Here is a 22,327-nt window from a genome sequence, read left to right on the forward strand (position 1 = left end):
AATCATTCACTGGAGTCGTACGCACTTGTGAAATTCCCTTTGATGATAAAGTGCAGTTGCGAGCATTCGGCCAAGATAAACGCGCTCCCGCGCCGATTCTAGAGGTCAATAAAAAGTTATCGTTCTCCTGCCGGGCTACAAAGCAACACGTTTGTCTTTTGCATAATAATCTTAAATCCTACTCTTGCCCTTTGTCGGCCAAGGTCCTAAATAATTTGTAGAAATTAAGTCATCTCCAGGGTTGCTAACAGTTCGCTATACATTCGTGATATTTTTAATGGTTCCGGCAGCTTTGCACGACCGCAGTAGATTCGCACTGCCGCGTATCTCCGCACTGTATGCGAAGACACGAGCTGCATTGCAGACATGTGCTTACATTAGTTCTTTTGAAGTTGCACATTGTTTCACCACTCAACCGCGTACCAGATGAAATGTGCCCCAGACAGACGAACAAAAATGCCTCCCTGTATGCTCACAAGCAAGACTACCTTATTGCTTACTTTTATCGATCGGGAGCATGAAAATCTCTACTGGTGCTCGTATTTTCCGGCCGCGATCACGCTGAAGGCGTACCACCAGTGCTATTGCTTTGCGGAATACTTACGTCAGAGTACTTCTTCCACCTCGGCGACTCCATCATAGCCGTGAAGACGTCGAACACGACCAAGCAGTCAGAGAAGATCAGGAAGCACTCGCCGCCGGGCGCCAAGAGCGTCTCGATGTTCGTCAGAGCACGGCGATGCTCCGCTATCCAGTGAAAGGCGAGGAAGGAGTAGACTCTCTGGAAACGACCTTCCACCTGCACGAACTTTGTTACGTCCTCGTCCGCTACGATGTCCAGTTTGCGGTACTCAATCCGAGGGTCCCCGCGGTGTTCTACTGCAAATTTCAGCATAGCCTCTGAGTTGTCGACCGCTACGAGCCTCTTGCACCAAGGCGGCAGCCGCGGCAGCAGATGCTTCCTCGTGAAGCTGCGTGTGTGGAACGTTCTTACAGCTCTTGCAAGCTTCCCGATTGCACTAACGCACTATTAGCATAAACGGAGGCCGCAAGTTGTTGACAGATGATAAAGGCAGTACAGAACACTTAAATCAAATTTATTTCGATATGTGCGCGCAAGATGTAAAATTATGAGGAGTGAGCAACGGTTCAAAAGAGAAGAAGAAACAGAAGGACTATCGTAAAGAAGAAATGAAACAGCGTAATTGAAAGTGGCGTGCATGTTTCTAAAGTACAGGCTTTTGTATTTCACTTGTAACTTTGGCCGTATTAGTAATGAATGTCCGTACCAAGTGACAGTCATAACTGCAGCTATTGTCACCCTGTTATCTTCGCACAAATAAGAATTACAGTTTTTGCGTGTATATATGTTTAACGCCACACAGACGAGGGACAAAAATTAACGACACGAGCGATGACTGACAACTGAAAGTTTATTGCTTGAGAAATCATAATGAGGGCTCAGTCACATGGTGGGTACGATATATGAGTGTGTACAGAAATCAGGCCATTAAAAAATACTGTTTGTTTTTGGTGCACTGAAACAGATGCTTGGCTAACAGACTGGAATCTGTGTGCATGTGATATGCTTCAACTATATCCACGCTTGTTAGATCTTTTTTTTTTGTGCAGCACTGTGGTTTGGTGAAATAGGCGGTCGCATTGGCAGCGCCTGTAATGTGCGATCAGATTTGAGCTTGTAGAATTCCTGACAGCAGCGTGGGGCTCTCTAAGACGAACACTTAAGCAGTGTCCAGCCTGTCCGTAGTACCCTTTGCCGCACGACGGTGGTATGGCATATACCACCGTTATTGAACACGGGTCGAACTGCCCCGTGTATTTCATCTGACCCGAAGTTGTCGACGTCTGCCGGGGTTTGTTCAAATCTGGCCGTACAATCCAAGCGCTGTCAATGCAACCCCCTGTTTCACAAACTACAGTGCTGTTTGGAAATAAAAAAAAAACGTCGAGAGATAGTCGACGCAGGTATCATGCACATACGTATTTGTTTAACACACGAGACGGAATCTATTTCACTGCATTGAAAAGAATGGGTATTTTTGAATGGCCTGATTTCTCGGCACCCTTGTATAGTTGCTACGCACCACATGACCTAAGTGTCACGTGGCGATTTGTCAAGCTATAAATTTTTACTTGTCGGTCAGAGCTCGTGAGGACCATTCCTTGTCCCTCGTCTGTGTCACGCTACACATGCATGGGAAAATGTTAAAATATCAACTCACCGACTCGCTGCGTTGAAACAATTAAAATTGCAGTACGCCTAAGCATGAGCAGTTCTCTCTTCACCTCTCCAACTACAACCAACATTAATGTCTAGCGACTTTGCTAAGGAAATTAGGATTCAAAAATGAAATTAATTTTCGCCTCATCCTACTGTGGCTACAAAAACTATTTGCTGTTTTTTATGCTTGCGCTATTGTGTCGTAAGGTGCACTGTTTTCATAAGCTCGTCGCAACACATGTGACAATAATGTACCAGCTGTTACTAACGCTTCCCCGATAAAGTAGACGTAAAAGGCCAATGTATTTCAGCCTTCCAGCCTTCACCGTACCTTCCCGAGCCGCAACCAATGTCCAGGAACTGACTTCCCTCTTTAGTTCGAACCTCGTCCACTGCCTTTCCGACACTGAGGTCAGCGCTCCTCAGAAACGCCGGCTCGAACGAGTCCAACAAGGCAGCGATGGCGGGTGCCACGGGTGCAGAGGCTGCGTCATACAGTTGCACACACCTCGCCACACCATACGTGTCCACAGAATCGCTGCTGATTTGATTTCTCGGCCCCGGAGTAGACATGCTGTTATAAAAAAATAGGCATTATACGTCATATCATCCACGTTATTATCTTTTCGTGCTAATCAACATTAACTGAATGATGAATTTTTTTGGCACGAGAGCCAGTTCTGGACAAAGAGCGCCAAACACTTCGTGTAATGAATGGACAATAATACATGAAAGATTGGTGCAGCGTGGCTGTAAAGGGGCCCATAATCTGTTGCTCTGGATTGTATAAAATATCAATATAACAAAAAATAATGACGATCATCAGTGATGTGTGCTAGGATCAGAAATGTTTGCGACGAAAGTATGACTAGTAAATCGTATAGGTCGCAGTATCACTGGTACCTGAACCGGTCATTCGGACGCAAGGGCTAGGAGGCACGTGTTCTACAAATATGCCTGTATTGCAGCTACAAAGTCCAACTGGACGCCATGCTGCAAATAACCTAGCCAAATGATGTATAAGATGTCCGTTTCTGCTAAAATGTTTAGCAGCGTCTTAAAACGTAGTCGTTGCTGAGAAAAAGTGCTAGGTGGAGAAATATGTGCTCACAACACAGGGAAAGGAAGTACTTTTTTCTCCTTGTTTATATTTCAGCGCACTGAAGAATAACGTGCATAACTGTAAGGCTATTGTCATACCTGCTACATGTAGTAGGTGTGGCGATATGGTAATCTGGCAGTGTGGTAGCAGGTAAGAGAGTGCTGTGGTTGTGCCATATTCTTAATCAACAAAGAAGCACTTTCCTGTTCTTTTGTCCCTAGGGTATATCCAGTTCGCTAACTTTGGTTTTATCATGTGTAGCATGTTTGATACTTCGGTGATCAACTGCTTTTGCCAATACTTCTTTATCTGGTGCCGCGAGAAGGCTGTAAAGCCAGTAGTCACTATGGGTATATTTATGTTTATCTCTGTGACGGAAGGCTACTGATCTAGCGTTTTCATCATAGCCTACATTGTGTTGTATGCATCTGTTGCCAGGTACCTATGAAGGATATTTACTTGGTTGCACATGTACGCTGTACATAGTAATGAGAACAGTTCATTAAACGACGGAGCTATGTTTTTGTCAGCTCATTAAGGTTCTAACGCTGCCCAATGAGTTTGTGAACACAATAGCTTCGGTTAGATTTGTCTGTTTTATGGGTTTGACGACCAAGAATATCGCGAATGGTTTCGCAGTGAATCTACTGGTACGAGTATTTAATGCACCTGATGTTGAAAGCGACGCTCCCAGAGTTGCAAAATGCACACCAACGGGAGACTTGAATTAAGCCGTATGTAAATTTCAGCTCAGCAGTACTTCCCTTGAAGTTCAAGAAGGGCGAGCGTATATGCGTTTCAGGCGCATGTTTGAATATTTCTACAAATATATATCAAGCTCGATAAGCTAACCATTGCCAACGTGCCTGGCAGTGGATACGCCGCAAATAATTGATTGACATGAATGTCCAACATTTGGCTCTAGTTTCAGAAAATAGGAGAGAGCTAAGTATGTTCTTTGGATATGTACGGACCATTAATTCGGCTCCATATGCACTCTTTCTGGGGAACTAATTCTGAAGGCACCTGTAACTAGGCGGATACCGAGATGGCGAGCAGGCTACAGCATCATTAACGCACTCGGCGCAAAACACTTGTCACACGATTTATTGCCGTCTAGACGTCAAGGAACGACGTGGAACGTCAAAGGTTAGCGTCAAGAAACGGCGGGTGTGAAGCGTCCAAAACTCCGGGCAAGTGCATGCTCTGGTTGCGTGGCTACCACCAACACTGGTTTGCTTGCTTTGCTGCATCGCCGTCGTCTTGCCTTCTTCATTACATTGGCCCCGGGAAATAGCGTAGCCATCCTGGCGACTTAAGGCGTTGACAGTATAGCAGGGTCATAATAGGGCTCGAGGCGACTCACATGGACGACTTCCCGACCACGACGACTTAAGTCTTCGGGCAGTGTAAACAGTTCAACTTCATAAGTGACTGGAGATGTCCGAGCGATGATGCGGTAAGGCCCATGATATCGGGCCAGTAATTTAGAGGAAAGCCCAGGAGCACTCGGAGTTCAAGCCAAACGAGGGCACCGGTCACGAAAGTAGGGAGGGGTTGGTCGGTGTCATGCCTTAGCTGCTGGATACCTTGGTCCTCGGTTGTCAGTGAACAGACCAATTGTCGGGACAATCTTCGGCGTACATGGCAAAATCAGAAATGGGAGTGTATTAAGAGTTGTCAGGTGTGTATGGAAGCATAATGTCCAGCGTGCATTATGGCTCGCGTCCCTACAAGAGGAAGAACGGCGAGAATTCTGTGGCCACGTGCGTAGCAGTCTTGTACGCGTATGTGACGAATGGAAGGATGGTGTCCCAAATGGTTTGGTCCGATGCTGTGTACATTCTCAGCATATCACTGAGAGTGCAATTAAATCGTTCATTTAGCCCATTCATTTGGGGATGGTAAGCAGATGTCATACGATGAACTACAAATGTATATATTGAAATTTATTCTCGTTGCACTGAACGAGCAAGGCTTGTATAGCAGCAAACAGGAAAACACGTCCTCTGTCGTTCAAGAATTCACGGAGAGCACCGGGACGCAAGACACTGTTGTTGGGCGCAATACGAAGTTGTGTAAGATGAAAGACGCAACGTCTCTCGCTGTCTCTGTGGGCAAAGCTGCAGTCTCTGCTTAACACGTGAGGTGGTCCACGCCGACAATTATCGACTTATTGCCAGAGGTGGTCGAGGGAAGCAGGCCGTATAAGTCTATGCCGACGCGGCGAAATGGACGGGCCGGCCAAGGGACAGGCTGAAGTGTACGGGCCGGGCGTTGAGGTGGAGCCTTGCGCCGCTCACAGGCAGTGCGAGCACGTACGTACTTGAACACAAATGTATACATACCGCGCCAGTTGTATCGCTGACGCAGGTGGTTGCAGGTCTTGATAACGCCGGCGTGAGCGCTTTCCAGGTCGGTGTTGAAAGCAGCGCATATTTCCGTTCACATGTGGCGGGGTACTATCAGCAGCCACCTCCGGCCATCAGACGCGCAATTTCGCCTATAGAGGAGATCGTCTCGAATACTGAAATGGGCGGCTTGGCGACGGAAACTGATGGATTATGGTTAAACTCACCATCTGTCTTTGAACTGTGGGTGTTAGTCAGAGCGGACGATGCCTAATGATAGGCTACGGGAGCATCGCTACAATGTGATAGAAATGAAAGGGGGATTTCTGGATGCCTACTGCAGGAATTGTACGCGTAATCAGGCAGACGCCACAAATACGGTCACGTGTAAACCGGTATATAGTGCATGGTCAATCGTCAGCAGAAATCGTAATAAGTTAAACCGGGAAATCATCAAGCGGAATCGATAGACAGGTGTGGTGACACCTGGGTGTCAGAACCATCCATCGCTCTTTTCAGCAAGGAGCTGTCCTTCTTGCACAGAGATAGGTATATTCTTTGGGTGGTGCACACGTGATGTGTAACAGGTGCTGCTATATGCATGGTCACTTGCTTCAATATAAAACAATGTTTGAAGTCTGCACTCGTGTGTCTCAGCCTCTTCTTCGTCCTCGTATTGTGCGCAAAAAGCTGCATTCATGTCCTACCAACATGTCCAAACAGTCCCCTTAGCGAACTCTATAAGATATTGATACTGAACAGCTGCCACAGTGGGACTACACTGAAGAGGAGGAACACGACGTGTTCCCGATTGATATAGTGTCGCCATCTTGACCGCCGTTGGGTTACGTGTAAATATATTGTAAATAGCCTTGTGCATCAGCTACACGTAGCATTAGTTGGTGGAGGTGGACGTTCCCCGTACCCGCCATGTAGCTTCACAGTGGTCGCAACGCCGACAATGCAACTTCGGCTCCTGCTTGCGGCACTTCATTTATGCAAGCCTTTACACCGGAAGCCACGACCTACGTTACTATTTCACTCCCTCGGGATCCTTGGATCCTCGGGACCCAGCCGGTAGTCCTGATGTGTACGACTGGCTCCGCTTGTACGAACGTGTCAGCACCAGTCACACGTGGGTTCCGGCTATTATGCTCGCCAACGTTCTTTTCTACCTCAACGCACTCCACAGGTATGGTTCCGGACCCACGAAGAGGAGATCAGGAGCTAGGATCTCTTCAAAGAGAAGCTCCGCAGCCTTCGTAAAAATACGTTCGGTCGCCAACTCAGTGCAAAGAAGGCCCTTGCCACACGCGTACAGACGTCGCCCGAGTGCTACGTGGCATACATTCTCGACGTCTTGACCTCTTGTAGCAAGGCCGACCCGAACGTGCCGGAGGAAGATAAGGTTAGTCAAGTCCTCAAAGGTATTGCTGACGACGCCTTCAATCTACTGGTGTTTAACAACGTCACCAGCAGCGATACGATCCTCAAGGAATGCCGCCGTCTCGAGCATGCTAAACGCTGCTGCGTATCCAAACACATCACGCACCTTCCCAACAGAGCCACTGCGTCATCTTCTGACGACCTCTTCAACCAGCCCTCACGATGTGACAAATTAACGCGCATCATTCGCCGTGCGGTCGAAGTAGCACAACCGGCGGCCACTTCATTCCCGTCATTCAATCCTTCTCAGGCGACGATCTCCTTGATACGGGTCGTCGTCTGCCAGGAATTGTCAAACGTCGGCCTTCACTGCGTTCGTCCTATGCGTTCTGAACTTCTTTATTTACCCACGTTCCCACCCCGCTACTCTTACTACGCTTCTGGACAAGGCAACCTGTCCGAATGGCGCACCTTTGACGACAAGCCGCTATTTTTTAACTGTCGACGCATCGGGCATATCGCTCGCCACTGCCGCCCCCACTGGGCTTCTCGACACGCTATTCTTTCGCGGCCCACTCTTGTCCCTCTAGCTCGTCCTTTTCATTCGCTCCCTGCCCAACTTGTCCTATGCCCAACATGTCGCAGAGTCATCTGACCCGGCAACATGTCTGACAAACCCCGCCACGCCCGCTCACCTCCCTCCCGCCGTCAATCTCGTTCGCCTCCGTCACGACGTGCTCCTTCTCCGACCTATTCGCACCACCCCCGCCCGAAAACTAGACAGTGCAGCTTCTGGTGGTGGAGCTGCATTGAAGACATTGGCACAAAATTGTCGCCTGACCATACCCACGAGCCAGAATCTTTTGGACGTTTTCGTAGACAATGTTCCTGTGTGCGCGTTAATTGACACCGGGGAACATGTGTCCATTATGAGTGCTGCTCCTCACCGTCGGCTCAAAAACGTCCTGACGCCTTCCCCCAACCAAGCCGTACAAGTCGCTGACGGAGGGACTGTCGCTATTGCTGGCTTGTGCTCTTTCTAAATACCATCGCTGCGAGGAACACCGTCGTTCTCTACACCGTCATCGAGCATTGCCCTAGGAAACTCATTCTGGACCTGTATACTCTAGCCACTCATTCTGCCCTTATTCAGGACCGGATTAATAAAAATGGGGGCCATGGGCTAATGCACATGCAGGCCCCCTTTCCCGATACTGACCCCCCCCCCCCTGTCGCCTGCTACGCTACTGGAAATATGCCATGTTTCATTTTATTTCCACCAAATTAAACAGAACAAAGTGCGATCAGAGGGTTTATTATTATTGTCATTATTATGAGGAAAACAACAAAACTTGCTTGAAACGCGTGCTGTTGTAAACACCAACACATATTTTCGCTTTGTGATTAATCTGCATTCTGTTTTCAGCAAAAGCTAGGCTTTAAGGAAAATTTTAGTGCATTCAAGACGATCAAGAACGTAGAAAAGACAACACAGCTCAGATGTCGATGCTTCTGTAGCTAGGCTTCATTGGCATCACTAACTTTACTCCCGTGAAGAGACGCATGGTTTTATCCAAAACATTCTTTATTAAAATTCAAGCATCAGACTGCAGTAATCGTTATACACGTTACTCTATAAGTATGCAATAGATATATACAATACTTAAGGCAACACAAACACCAGAAAAATGCACTAAAATACAGATGAAAAGTACCAACTGTAATTACAATACAATTTTTGAAAATATTTTCGTTAAAGGTAAGACAAGCAAGGACCACACCAAATAAACGTGGCACTATCAAAAACAACAAAAATATAGTTCTTTATAAGCACGCTAAATATTGTTACGGTGAAGTGAAGGAAGTTGAATTGGACTAGAGGAAGAAGAAGTCTGGCAGTTGCCTGAACGCCAGATACACCATTTGTAAATATACATTATTTTACAATCGTGCGCCTGCTTTCTTCCTGCAACAATTTGGTGGAACGTGCGGGGTACAATCACGGAACTTCGCAACGGACGCCATCTAGCTGCCGGCATAATGGCAAATCAACCGACACTAGCGACAACGCCTCAACAGCCCGTGTCAACGGTCATCCTCACTCCTCCGCGGGACCAGGGACATGTTGTGGCACGGAGAACGCCGATGTCGAAGACTGGCTTACGATGTACGAGCGAGTGTGCGACAACAACAGGTGGGATCCAACAATGATGCTAGCAAACGCGATATTTTATCTGAGGGGAACTGCGAAGCAATGGTACGACGCACATGAAGCTGACCTAACGAGCTGGGATGTCTGCAAAAAAAATGCGAGACCTGTTTGGAAGACGTGTCGGTCGTCAGCTTGTACCAAACAAAGAACTTGCGTGCGGCGCTCAGACGTTCACAGAATCCGATGTCGTGTGCATACAAGATGTACTAGCCCTCTGTCGCAAGGGTGATGACAACATGACAGATGCAGACAAGATTGGTCATATATTGAAAGGTATTGCAGACGATGCCTTCAATCTCCTGATGGGTAAGGATTGTGCCACTGTGGATGCAATTATAAATGAGTGCTGGCGCTTCGAACAAGCGAAGGGCCGCCGCGTCGCTGAAACTTTCGACCGTTTGCCCAATACCGCCGCGACATCTTCTTGCGAAGGCCCAGCGCGGTTCCTTCAACACACAGGACCGGAAGAAATAACGCGCATCGTTCGGCGTGAGCTTGAGGCCATGGCCCCCGACACCAGTTTGTTCAGACTGTCGGGAAAGCGTACCCGCTATCTCCCTTATACAAGCGGTCGTTCGGGAGGAAACAGCAAGTTTGGGCATTCCACCTCTCTGCTCGCTCCGCCATACGAACACCTACCAGATGTTTCCGGCCGCTAGCTCCCAGACGCAAAGGTTTCCGCCACTCCGTCGCAACCCAGCTTACTGGCGCACAGTGGATGATAAACCCATCTGTTTAATTGTTCCGGTATTGGACATATCGCCCGTCATTGCCGCAACCACTGGTCGTCGCCTCCTCGGTGGTCGTCTCCGAGTCACTACAGCCAAGTACCAGACAATCGTACTTTCTCGCCCTATAGGCCGACTAGGAACATCAACGCCGACAGTGCTCCACCAAAATCCAGCCGCTCCCCGTCTCCGCAAGGTTGTAGGCCCCGTTCGCCTCTCGTTCACCGCTCTTCGTCCCCTTCTGCAACAGGTCGCTTCGCTCCGGGAACCTAGGTGGTGCAGCTCCAAGTGAAGCTGCAACTCCGCCCCGGCCCACAAATCCTCTGTTGACCCTGCCTAGATGTGGAAATCTACTGGACAATGAAGTTGATGGCGTTCCTGTTAGATCTCTCGTTGATGCAGGAGCGCAGCATTCAGTTATGAGCGCTGCTCTGCGCCGAAGTCTCAAAAAGGTTCTAGCACCCGCCGTACCGTGCACTGTGCGAGTGGCCGATGGGAGTACTTCACCTGTCCTTGGAATGTGCACAGCACGTGTGACCATTGGGGGCCATTATACCGTTGTTCTATTTATCGTCCTTGAACACTGTCCACACGACCTAATTCTCGGCCTCGACTTTCTTTCGAAACAGTCTGCCCAAATTGACTGCTCCGCAGGTGTTGTACAGTTGGATCTGCCGCTTCCTGCCAACGCAACAACTTGTGCTTCCCACCGCGTATGTTCTGCTGAGTTTGCAAGGCTGTCTCCACAGGCAGCTACAAATGTCTTCCTGACGCCGTGTCCTCCCGTACCTGATGGCGAGTACGTCGTGTTGCCGCTTACTGCCGTGGCTTTGTCGCGCAATATTGTCCTACCGAGCATCTAAATCCGGATCCGCGAAAAGGGCTCTCGCGTGCCCATCCTCAATTTTGGATTTTCGTCGCATGTGCTGCCACACGGTATCGTCATAGCACATATCACGCCTTCGGAAGAATTTCAGATTTCTTCTTTGACCTCTGAATCCTTCCTCAGTACCAAAGGACCTTTGCCACCCACTCCTTTGTACTCGACGCCTGCGGACGATGTTTCTAAGATGATCGCCCCTGACCTTCCTTCCGAGCAAACAACAGCTCTTCGTCACTTCCTGTCATCTTATCGGGCCATCTTTGACTTGGACAACCGTCCACTTGGCCAGACATCTGTTGTCACGCATCGCATCAACACCGGTGACGCCAGCCCCATTCACAGGCGGCCATATCGTGTCTCCACAACAGAAAGGGCCATCAAACAGAAAGAGGTAGACAGGATGATGGACAAGGACATCATTGAACCTTCCAGTAGCCCGTGGGCATCATCGGTTGTCTTAGTAAAGAAAAAAGACAACTCGTGGGGCTTCTGCGTTGACTACCGTCACCTCAACAGGATAACAAAGAAGGGTGTATATCCCCTGCCTTGCATTGATGACGCTCTTGACTGCCTTCACGGATCCCAGTACTTTTCATCAATTAACCTCCGCTCCGGCTATTATTGGCGGATTAGCGTCGATGAGATGGACCGCTAGAAAACCGCCTTCGTCACACCGGACGGCCCGTACCAACTTATGGTTATGTCCTTTGGATTATGCAATGCGCCAGTTACATTCGAGCGCATGATGGACTCTTTCTTGCGCGGCTTGAAGTGGTCTACATGCGTCTGTTACCTCGACGATGTGATTGTGTTTTTGTCGAAATTTGAGAGCCATCTGCGGCGCCTAACAACCATACTCTCCGTGTTTCGTAGGGCTGGCCTTCAGCTAAAGTCTTCCAAGTGCCATTTCAGTCGCCGTGAAATTAACATGCTCGGCCATCTCGTAAACGCTGCCGGAATCCAACCCGATCCACAGAAAGTTCACGCCGTGCGAAATTTTCCTCTACCTTGTTGAACAAACGATGTCCGTAGTTTTCTGGGCTTAAGCTCTTATTCCCGGCGATTTGTGAAAAAATTTGCCGACGTCGCTCACCCTCTCACTGATCTTCTTAATAAAGACGTCTCTTTCTCTTGGGGACCACTGCAGGAGAAAGACTTCTCTACACTGATTGAGCGGCTTACAACTTCCCCGATTCTGTCACACTTTGACCCTTCTGCGCCCACTGAAGTACGAACTGACGCGAGTGGTCATGGCATCGGCGCTGTCTTCTCTCAGCTTCGACAGGGCCAAGACCATGTCATCGCTTACGCTAGCCGCCTCCTTTCCACGCCCGAGCGAAAGTACTCCATTACTGAGAGAGAGTCTCGCGCTCATATGGGTGGTCGCAAAATTTCGACCGTACCTTTTCGGTCGGAGCTTCTGCGTCGTAACCGATCATCACCCCTCTGCTGGCTCTCCTCTTTAAAGGACCGAACTGGACTACGTGTGACATCTTCCTTCCTTTCTTGCTTAGACTGTGCCATCATACTCATCTTGCCCCGCCCAAATTACCATCACAGTAAAGAAAAGTCGAATGGGAAGCACTGCTGGGTACTGCAGCACGTCTTTTCTATGAGGAGGACAGCGGCGGAACTATTTGAGAGGTGGAGGGTGGCGTGGTGGTTACGAGGGGCAAGGGAGATTTATGTCCTCAACCCACATTACATGTTTTAGGTGTTTCCCTATGCCCCTCCTCTACAGACAGCACTGGACAGACGGGCTGACAGGAAAGCGCGAAAATTCTTCCAAGCAAACGCACCTCCCTTCGTAAGAAAGAGGGCCCCGTCGGGGGTGGCGGGGGATTCCAGCTCTCCCCAAATGATCAGGCTAAACGCATCCTGTTACATTAGGCGGGGGCCCCGTCTGCTCGTTCTGGTTTTGTCGCTTCATACATGTCGCTCGAAGTTCCGTTGCCCATGGTTCCATATACTAAGCAGGTTAGAATAAATGGGCCCCCTTGCTGTCAGAGGTGAGGCCCCGGGCTGCAGCCTCCTTAGCCCCCCACCCCTCCCCGTTTAATCCAGCGCTGCCCTCAGTGAGTATTCCGCCGGCTCACTTCGCCTTGACTTGCCTCTTCTTGCCGACCCTGTGGACCCGCCTCAAATCCGCTTAAGCTGCATGGATTTTATTCGCCTCCCGCCTAAATATGTGACACATGTGGACATGTTTTCCACACCAGCTGTATCTGACGGCAATTAGTTGGTCGCCTCAATTCCTGTCATTATGTTTACACATACACATGGTGTCACCGTTCCGCACACTCAGCTGACAATTACTGGCCACCTCAACTGCCTTCCACTTGTGCATTTCACGCTAACAGCGCCGTTACTCCGTCAAGGGATCTCGCAGGCTGAAATTAATGCTCTGAAGTATAATTAGGTCGTGCCCGTCGAAGTCGAGATCTGTTGCAGCTCTGCCCGTACCGCGACGTCATTCCACGGCAGTGGCGTCGACATCGCGAAGATGTTTTCCTCTGACTATACACCTGCTCAAGCTGAAGCTCTTTGCCGCGTTCTTGAAGGCTATCGTGAATTTTTTTTACTTTCACAATCGTTCCTTAGGCCAAACGTCCGTAGTGACTCATCGCATTAATACTGGCGATGCGAGCCCTATTCACCAACGTCGATATCGTGTTTCCGTGTCGGAACGAGCAGTTATTCAGCAGGAAGTAAAACAGATGCTTGCGAAGGACTTTATCGATCCTTCCTGTAGTCCCGGGCCTTCTCACACGTGGCGCTTTTGTGTAGATTTTGTCTTGATTTATTTATGCTCTGAGGCTATTGTTGCCCATTCAGATATATATTGGGAGCCGGCAATATTCCCGTCTTGTTTGTGAAGAGAACGAAGGTACTTTTTGGAGGGATTAGCTTAAATACATCCCCATCAGCCCCCTTACACAGTTTGTTTGGGCCAAGCTGTACCTGTCGCTCGCAGATTGCATGATTACGTGATCTGAATCCAACCTGCACATCGTCCACATGGTTATAATAAAAGGTAGTGCGTGGTATAACGGCATGCAAAGAACTCATTTTTGCAATGAAGAGAGTACCTCTCAACACACCATCTTGAGGCACACATATCTTCTGACTGAACAGCAGAAATAGGACGTTGCTACCACTTACATGAAACGTTCTGTTGGATAGGTATTTTTAATGACGCAGTGTAAGTCCACGGATACCCATTCCAGGCAAATCATGGAAAATTCCAAAGCGCCAAGTAGTATCGTAGGACTTCTCTGCGTCATATCATAGCATACAGAAAGTTAAGATTGCTTGTGTGTAAAGGCATCCAGGATATTCGCGTCCATGTGGACGAAGCTGTCGATCGAAGATATACTTTCTCTGAATCAACACTGTGGGGAGTCCTATATTTTGTTATGTTCAATATAATGGATCAGGCACTCGTTTACTATTTCCGAAAAAAGTTTGGACAATCAGCTTGACAATATTATACTGTGGTAGCTTCTCGCTAGAGACAGCTCATTGCTTTCTTTGGGAATTTAGATTACAATTGCAAGTTTCCAAGCGAACCGAATTTAACCCGTAGATCGTATGGTATAGAAAAGTAGCAGGAGTGTTTTTTTGGGTTTCAGCGTTTACGTGTACAATAATGTCGCAAACTATAATGTTGGTTTAAAAATCCGACGACACCTAAGCACGTATGAGTTGTGAATGCGAAAGCATTAATGTCTAATTGATCGCCGTTAAGCGGCTCTTCGGGTTATAAACTCCTCACAGACAAACCAGCGTGTTAAGATTGTTGGCTAACACCTCCTAGAAAACACAAAGCGTGTGCACTTCGATCCGTGACGTCATGCTGCCTTGCCCTACTGCCATAGAATCTAATGGAGACATTCCCGAGTAAGCCGCAGTGGTTTTGGCGTCACCACTTTCGTCGCTCCTGGCTTGGCAGTAACAATTTTGGTCCAAGTAGCATGGTGCCATAAAGCAGAGTGCACAGGCCTGCTACCTAGGCCTGCCACTTAGGAGATTAAGGGTCAGTTGATTGGACGTGAACTACTTAAAAACATTATCTAACTTAGCATTTATTTTATCCTGTATATCAAGCATACTGTCTCCTGTGAATACAAGGGCGGTGTCGTCAGCATACATCAAAGCCTGTGAATGTCTAAGCGTTGCAGGGAGATCATTCATGTAGAGCGAGAAGAGCATGGGCCCAAGAACGGGGCCCTGTGGCATGCCGGTTAGTGCGATTTGTGAAGTAGAGATATAATTTTTAAGTAATACACGCTGCTTGCAGTTACTGAGGTAGCTTCTAAGTAAGTTCAGGATTTTGCTCCTAAACCCTTGATTGTTAATCTTGTTCAGTAACATCTGATTGTCAACTGTATCGAAGGCCTTTTTTATGTCGAGATAGACAATGACCGCAATCTTATTCTGCTGGAGAGCCGTATTGAGTAGGTGAGTCAGGGGGAGCAGAGCGGAAGAAGTGGATTTCTGAGGTCTGAAACCGTGTTAGGGGAGGCTCACGATACTGTATTTGGATATGAATTTCTTTACGTGCACAGCGAGTATCTTTCCAAAAACTGCGTTGATAACGCTATTAATTGAAATCAACCGATAACTCGATGGATTAAATCGATCTCCGTCCTTATAAATCGAAAATACTTTTGATATTTTTAATTCAGAAGGATATGTTTTGGGATCAAGGGAGTGATTAAACAGAAAAGGAGGGGACCCGCTAATATGTCAATTTTGTCCTTAATCAGATAACAGGTATTTGGACATGCTCAGTCGCCTTATTAGATCTTAACTGTTTAACAACTGCTATTATTTCATCCACTGTGATATCCTCAATTACAATAGTATTCACCACTGATTGGATAGACTACGTACATTCGGTGACTTGAGGTAGTTGGGTTGCTAGTTGCGGTCCTATATTTACAAAAAGATACTCGTTAAACTCATCAACTGTTTCCTGGACAAGTACATCAGGCAATATACGCTGCTCTACTGCACCTGCACCTAAGCCCTACTTTCCTACTACACCTAAGCCCTACTTTAATCCAAATTTTACCTGTCTTGCCCTGAGCAATAATGACAAGAGAAGAGTAGTATAGTTGTTTTATTTTACGCAGTAGAAATACCGGCAGGTTCCTGAAACCCTTAAACTGGCTTAGATACCAGTTATTACTTTTAGCACGTTTCCGTTTCTCATGCCATTTTTCTTTCTCCTTCAGTATGCGTAGGATGTTGTTAGTCATCCATGGACATATAGGTACAACATATCGACTCGAGGACCGGCTGATACAGACACGAAATAGCCCTTGCTGCCCTCTAGGCCCACGGCCATGCCAGCGGGCCCTAGTGATCCTCTGCGCCATGAAGCCAAGAATTACAGGGTCAATGAACCCGGTGACCCTACGGGCAAGCAAAGAGATGGACACAATGAGAACGAAAGTGTTCAGAAAATGCTGAAGAGTCAATGCGCGTGATTCTCAGTGGTCTTTATAATCCGGCCGCTAAATGTGCCCTGCAGATGCTCGCCGTGCTGGAGCCACTTATCGCAGCTCTTTACATGCTGTAAAGCTATTGTTTGGCGCTTGTGCTGCTCACGCAGGGGAGGCCCACACACCAGCTTCGTCTTAGCGCCTTTATCTTTAGGTGACTTAAATTGGTGATTACAGACTAGATAGGGAGCCGATAGTGGCTTCATGGATGAGATTTCTGAATGTTTATTATCAGAATGTTGAACTTGCTTTCACCGTTGTGCATCCCTCTTTCTACGTCATCATCATCCCTCATCACACCTTTATGTTCCCGTTGCCCCTCCACCAGTGTCGAGTAGCAGGCTAGAGCGCGTTACCTCAGACCGACCTCTCTGCCTTCTTTCAAATAAATTATCTTTCTATCTCGAGGACTTGTTTGTGGTGCTCTGCAAGGCGGCACTCTGGACTACTGTAAAGATCTATTTATACCTAGTAGCCCATCATTTACCCGTATCTGTTGCGGTTAAAATCCAAGAAAGGATAACTGCGAACATATCTGGTCATGAACCGCAGAAGAAGATTGACTATCGATTAGTTCGAGAGAATTTGCAGCAAGTAAACTTCTTTGATACCTATGGTATCGACACAAACAAAGAATATACAAACTTCGCTTTTTGCGCACTCTTCAAGCTTTGCTAGTACATCGGTGAGCACCTTCACAATTTTTTTTATGCTATTCGGTTGTTTTTCGCCAGAAACCGTGAGCGCGTCCCCGAGAGTACCAGTGTTTGCCATAATTCAAAGTACAGAGAGCATCAGCGAACCACGAACGTCCTTGCGAATACAAATTAGGCAACAAGCAGGCAATATGCAACACACTCGTGGCAGCCACAGCGACGGTGCGGCGTAATATTTCCACAAATAGGAAAGGAATTACCACCAACCTGCGAAACGTAGATCAACTTGGTTATGCCGCGTCTGTACGCCGCCGCTGCTGCTGCTGAAGTGAATGCGGCACACAAGAATGCCACTCCTCGATGAAGCTGATAAGCCCAGGAGTAGTCTCCGGTCAGTGAAAACAGATGGCAGCAGGCGTGAGTCTTGTTGCATTTGAAGTACTGCGTTTTCTTCGAGATTGGCAATGAACGAAGGCAGATATGTTCCGGGACCCTTTGAATATGCTGGCAGCGCTTCTGTCCACTGCTACGTGAAAGGTAGATCAATTTCTTCATGGCGCGTCTGTACGCCGCCGTTGCTGCTGACCAAGTCAATCTGGCGAAGAGCTCCACGCATGAGGAACCGAATTTTCTTCTCAGGCATATCTGGGTTGGTGTGGCGGAAAGGGCGCATCACCTCCTCGGTGAAGATGGCTATGGTCTCGTTGTGTAGTTGTGCTCGAACTTCTAGCATAGCTTCGGCCCTTTCCTTGCACACGACGCTCGTAAAGATGCGCAAGAAGCCGCTATAGAACAGGTCCCATGTTGTCAGGGTCGACTCCCGCTTCTCGAACCACATTCTGGTGGCGTCTTCTAAGGGAAGTATAGATGCCACAACTGTTCGTCGGAATACCAGTTGGAGGCCCAGCACCTCTGCCAGGTGTCACGTAGTGGTGACGGTGAAGAAAGCAGCAAAGCTGGGAATGATGAAACTAGCGTTTTATTAGGCGAACCTGTGCCCTCAAGAACAGGCTGCACTCAAAGAACGGCTATAGCGGCGAACGCAGTCGGCGATCGTCGAAAGATGATCTGGTGGTCAAGCGCGTCTGCTTTTATACACGAGTCATCGAAGGTGCCAGAGTAATCGATGGTGCCTGCGCGTCTTCCAGAAAGTTTGACACAATTCGCGTAACACATGGAATCGGATTACACAAGCGTCGGTGACAACAGAACCGTCGACAACATTCCAGAAACTTCCAATACATGCGGGCGCGTCCTCTACAGATCGATAACATTTGGGAGACGGTGAAAAGCGGTCACCCGAAAATGTTTAACTACATGCGTCAATATGTTAGCACCGGTAAAATACATTTATCATACACCTTTCTTTTCGGTGATAGCGGTAAGCTCCCAGTCAGGATCTAGCAATGCCTGCCGTATGCATTCCAACACGTTTTCATGGTTCTGTAAGTTCCTTTCTCATGGTCAGAGTCCCGATCAGATCAGAGGCTGACTGGCAACTTTTAACTCTTGTTCCCTTGCCAGGCTGTTGGACATTATCTTTGTCTTCTGCATATTAATATTCAATGCCACTCTTTCTCTCTGTTAAGGTCGTCAATCATTTGTTGTAATTCGCCCCCAGTGTTGCAGAACCGGACAATGTCATCTGCAAACCGAAGCTTGCCGAGTTACACGCCGTTCATCCTCACTCATAAGCCTTCCCAGTTAAATTGCTTGAATACTTTTTTCAAGCATGCAGTGAATAACATCGGAGAGATTGTGTCTCCTTGCCTGACCCTTTTCTTCATAGATATATTCCTACTTTTCTTGTGGAGAACCAAGGTAGCTGTACAGTCTTTGCAGATATTTGCCAGGATATTCACGTAAGCCTCCTGTAGGAATGCGTGTGCGCACAGCGCTCATGCCAGCGGTTGAAGCCAGATGGATGGACGAAAAACGTTTATTCAACGAATTGAGAGTTTGCAGGCCAAACATGGCCCTTTACATAGGTGGAGTCCTTAGTCTGGGACCCCACTGGACGAAGCTGCTACCCGCGGCCGTTGGACTAGAGCCCTTTGGGACTCCAGCGCCGAGCAATTGAGTAGGGCTGCCTCCCATGCCGCTCTAGTGGGGGAAGGGTTGGGGGGAAGGGACGGATTCATCTGACACGCCCACACCATGTGAAAGTTATCGGAGACTTCCCCACAGTGAGGGCATCGCCCATCAACTTTTGGGTCAAAATGTTTTGCTATTGCAGGACACAACAGGGTGTTTGTCTGCAGGCGCCGCAGTGTTCGTTCATCGGCCTTACTCCGGCCCTTAGCAGACACACGGAAAAGCCGATGACGTTCGCAATAGTCTGCCAGAATTTCCCTGAACCGCAGAAGCGGTTGTCTAATCTCTGAGCCGGAAGGGTCTAGTTGAGGTGCCCGGTGGGTAAGCGCTCGGGCGGCCGCGTCCGCAGCCTCGTTACCTCTGAGGCCCTGGTGGCCCGGAGTCCAAATAATGCGTTTGGGTGAGGGGTCCGATTCCCTCACGGCTCGCTGTAAAATGTGGTAGGCTAAAGGTGATACCTCGCCCGCCAGGTAGTGCTCACAGGCTCTGCGCGAATCTGTGATGATTACCTTCGAATTCGGGTCCGAGGCGGTAAGTGCTATAGCAACCTCCTCGGCCTGCGCGGAGTTGAAAGCGCGGTAGGAAAGTCCGTTAACTCATTGGTTCTGGTGAACTACGGCAGCCGTGTAGAATCCAGTGGGCGACGGCCCTGCCACATCAACGTAGTATACACCCTGCTTTAATCCATATTGGTGTTCGAGAGCCCGAGCGCGCGCCTTTCTTCTGCCTTCATGTGTCTGCGTGTCCATGTTGCTCGGGAGTGGAGATACCCAGAGCTTGTGACGCCAGAGCTCCGGAAGCCTGCATGTCTCCTCTGGAATGCACTCATGTTGTATGTGCAAGCGGTCTAGCAAGTGGCGTCCGGACACCATCTGCGAGAGTCGCGTGTATTGGTTTACAAGGTAGGCCTCCATTAACTCCCGGTAGGAGTTAAGCACACCTAGAGCCAACAACTTAGCGTTGCAGGTAGCCACCGGGAGGTCCAAAGCTCGCTTTGTAACCTTCCTTATGATGGCGTCGATGCGTTCATCGTGTTTCTTTGTAGTTCGAAGGTAGGGTACGGAGTATAGGATCCTGCTGGTTACGAAGGCATGGGCGAGCAGAAGCGCGTCCCTGCCCCGCAACCCGCCGCGTTTGTTGGAAACGCGGTGGATCATACGTTCGACCTGTTCGCCTATGCGTTTGAGTTTGTCGATAGTGGATTCCGGGCTGAGTCTGTGATGAATGAACAGACCCAGGATCCGGATCTCCTCGACCTCTCTAATAGGACCTCCCATCAGAAAGAGACGCAAACTCGTGTTGTCTTTGGGATTGGTTTTAATGTGAAGAAGTTCTGATTTCGCAGGAGCGCATTGGATACTACAGTGGATAGCATAGCTATCGCCGATGGAGGCGGCCCACTGGAGGCGGTCCTCCATTTCCCCAACGCTTCCTTCGGTAGTCCAAATTGTTATGTCATCCGCGTAAAGTGCGTGTTGGATGCCTTCCACCCGGGCCAATTGTTGTGGAAGCTGCACCATGGCAATGTTGAAAAGGAGTGGCGACAAGACCGCTCCTTGGGGAGTGCTCCGTGTGCCCATGGTGTATGGGCCATATTCCTCGTCCTCGATCCTAAGGAGGGCCTGACGCTTCGAGAGGAAATCTCTGACGTAGGCGAACGCCTTGTGCCCGCAATCCGTGGTGTTCAGGTTTGCCCGGATGCTGCCGCGACGAACGTTGTCAAAGCCCCCCCCCCCCTAAGATCGAGGGCAAGGATGGCCTTGTCGTTGTGGCGCATGGCTGTGGGTCGTATTATGTCGCGATGTAGTTGGAGGAGGACGTCCTGTGCAGACGTATGCGGGCGGAAACCAAACATGGTGTCTGCAAAGAGGCCCTCAGCCTCCATGTACGGAGAGAGGCGATCGCGAACCATCTTCTCCATTAGTTTGCCCGCACACAAAGTCAGTGAGATGGGCCTTAAGTTGTCGGTATTTACGGTCTTGCCTGGCTTAGGGATGAAAGTGACCAAGGAGGTCTTCCAATCAGGAGGGAGTGGACGCCCGTCCCAGATCTGATTAATGTACTCTAGCAAGTGAAGGCAGGCCGAGTCCGGAAGATTCGCCAATAGTTTCACTGTTATGCGATCACGGCCTGGAGCCGTACCTCTGCGCATCTTAGCTAAAGCCGCATTAAGGTCGTGGAATGTAAAAGGGGCATCAAGATCTGGATTAGGCTTGCCCGCGTACTCGTACTCGGGCCCAGACGGGTCCGAGTACGAGTTCGAGTATGAGTAGTCCTCTATGCGACAGAGATACCTGTCGCATAGCGTGTCCGCGAGTTGAGCTGTCGTGCCTTGGTACCCGTGCAAAGCTCTCAGAAGTTGTCATTGCGTCTCCCCTCTCGTCTGAGTAGGGTCAATGAGGCTGCGAAAGAGACGCCACGTCCCTCTCGAGCTCATTTGATGCGCTGCCAAATTGCACTTTTCCATCCAATTTGAGTCCGTGAGCTGGGCAGCATACGCTGCGGCTTGCTCCGTGAGTTCGGTAATGCGAGCCTTAAACTTCCGATTCAGCTTTTGCTTCTTCCACCGTTTGGTAAGGCTTCGGCGCGCCTCCCACAAGTGCATTAGGTGATTGTCCACTGCGGGGATGTCTTCGGAAGTCTGCACTGTCGTAACGTGTTGTTGCTGTATTGTGTGTAATTGCTTTGCCCACTCAGCGTAACCGCTGGAAAAGAGCAAGGGAGGTACCTCCTGCATTCTGAACTTATGCCAATCAGTCAATTTGGCCTTGCGCCACTTTTTGCGAGCCGCCTTCGCCAGAAGAGTGATCCGGAAAAGGCAGTGATCGCTACCAAGACAGTCCCCCAGGTTCTCCCAGGCGGCATCTTTAGCGCTCTTAGCGAGAGATAGGTCAGGGCATGTGTCACGCGTTACCGAATTGCCCGCGCGTGTGGGCCATGCCGGATCCGTGAGCAGCGTGAGACAAAGTGTGGATATTAACTCCGCCAGTTTGCGTCCTCTGGCCTTCTCAAAGCGGTATCCCCAATGAAGGCTGGGAGCGTTGAAGTCCCCAACAATCACGAGAGGTTCCTTGTCAGCCAATTTGAGCGCGCGGTAGAAGATTTCGTTGAAAGTTACGCGCTGCTTGTGCGGGGGGCAGTAAATATTAAGAATATGTATTGA

The 22,327-nt window shown here is 48.9% G+C and overlaps 1 protein-coding gene and 1 pseudogene across 1 annotated transcript in view; both read right to left on the minus strand.

Annotated features, from left to right (window-relative positions):
- Positions 1-17,519, minus strand: part of LOC142576576 (juvenile hormone acid O-methyltransferase-like) — a 63,006-nt gene extending 45,487 nt beyond the window's left edge. The window contains exons 1-3 of the mRNA XM_075686762.1: positions 17,338-17,519; positions 2,574-2,816; positions 605-971 (exon numbers count right to left, since the gene is read on the minus strand). Of these exons, the coding sequence (XP_075542877.1) occupies positions 605-971; positions 2,574-2,815 (609 nt within the window). The 5' untranslated portion in view covers position 2,816; positions 17,338-17,519. The remainder of the gene's footprint in view (positions 1-604; positions 972-2,573; positions 2,817-17,337) is intronic.
- Positions 17,520-19,067: 1,548 nt separating this feature from the next.
- LOC142574963 (uncharacterized) lies at positions 19,068-20,744 on the minus strand (annotated as a pseudogene).
- Between the last annotated feature and the right edge of the window lie 1,583 nt (positions 20,745-22,327).

This window comes from Dermacentor variabilis, chromosome 3, assembly GCF_050947875.1.
Source record: "Dermacentor variabilis isolate Ectoservices chromosome 3, ASM5094787v1, whole genome shotgun sequence".
Lineage (NCBI taxonomy): Eukaryota > Metazoa > Arthropoda > Arachnida > Ixodida > Ixodidae > Dermacentor > Dermacentor variabilis.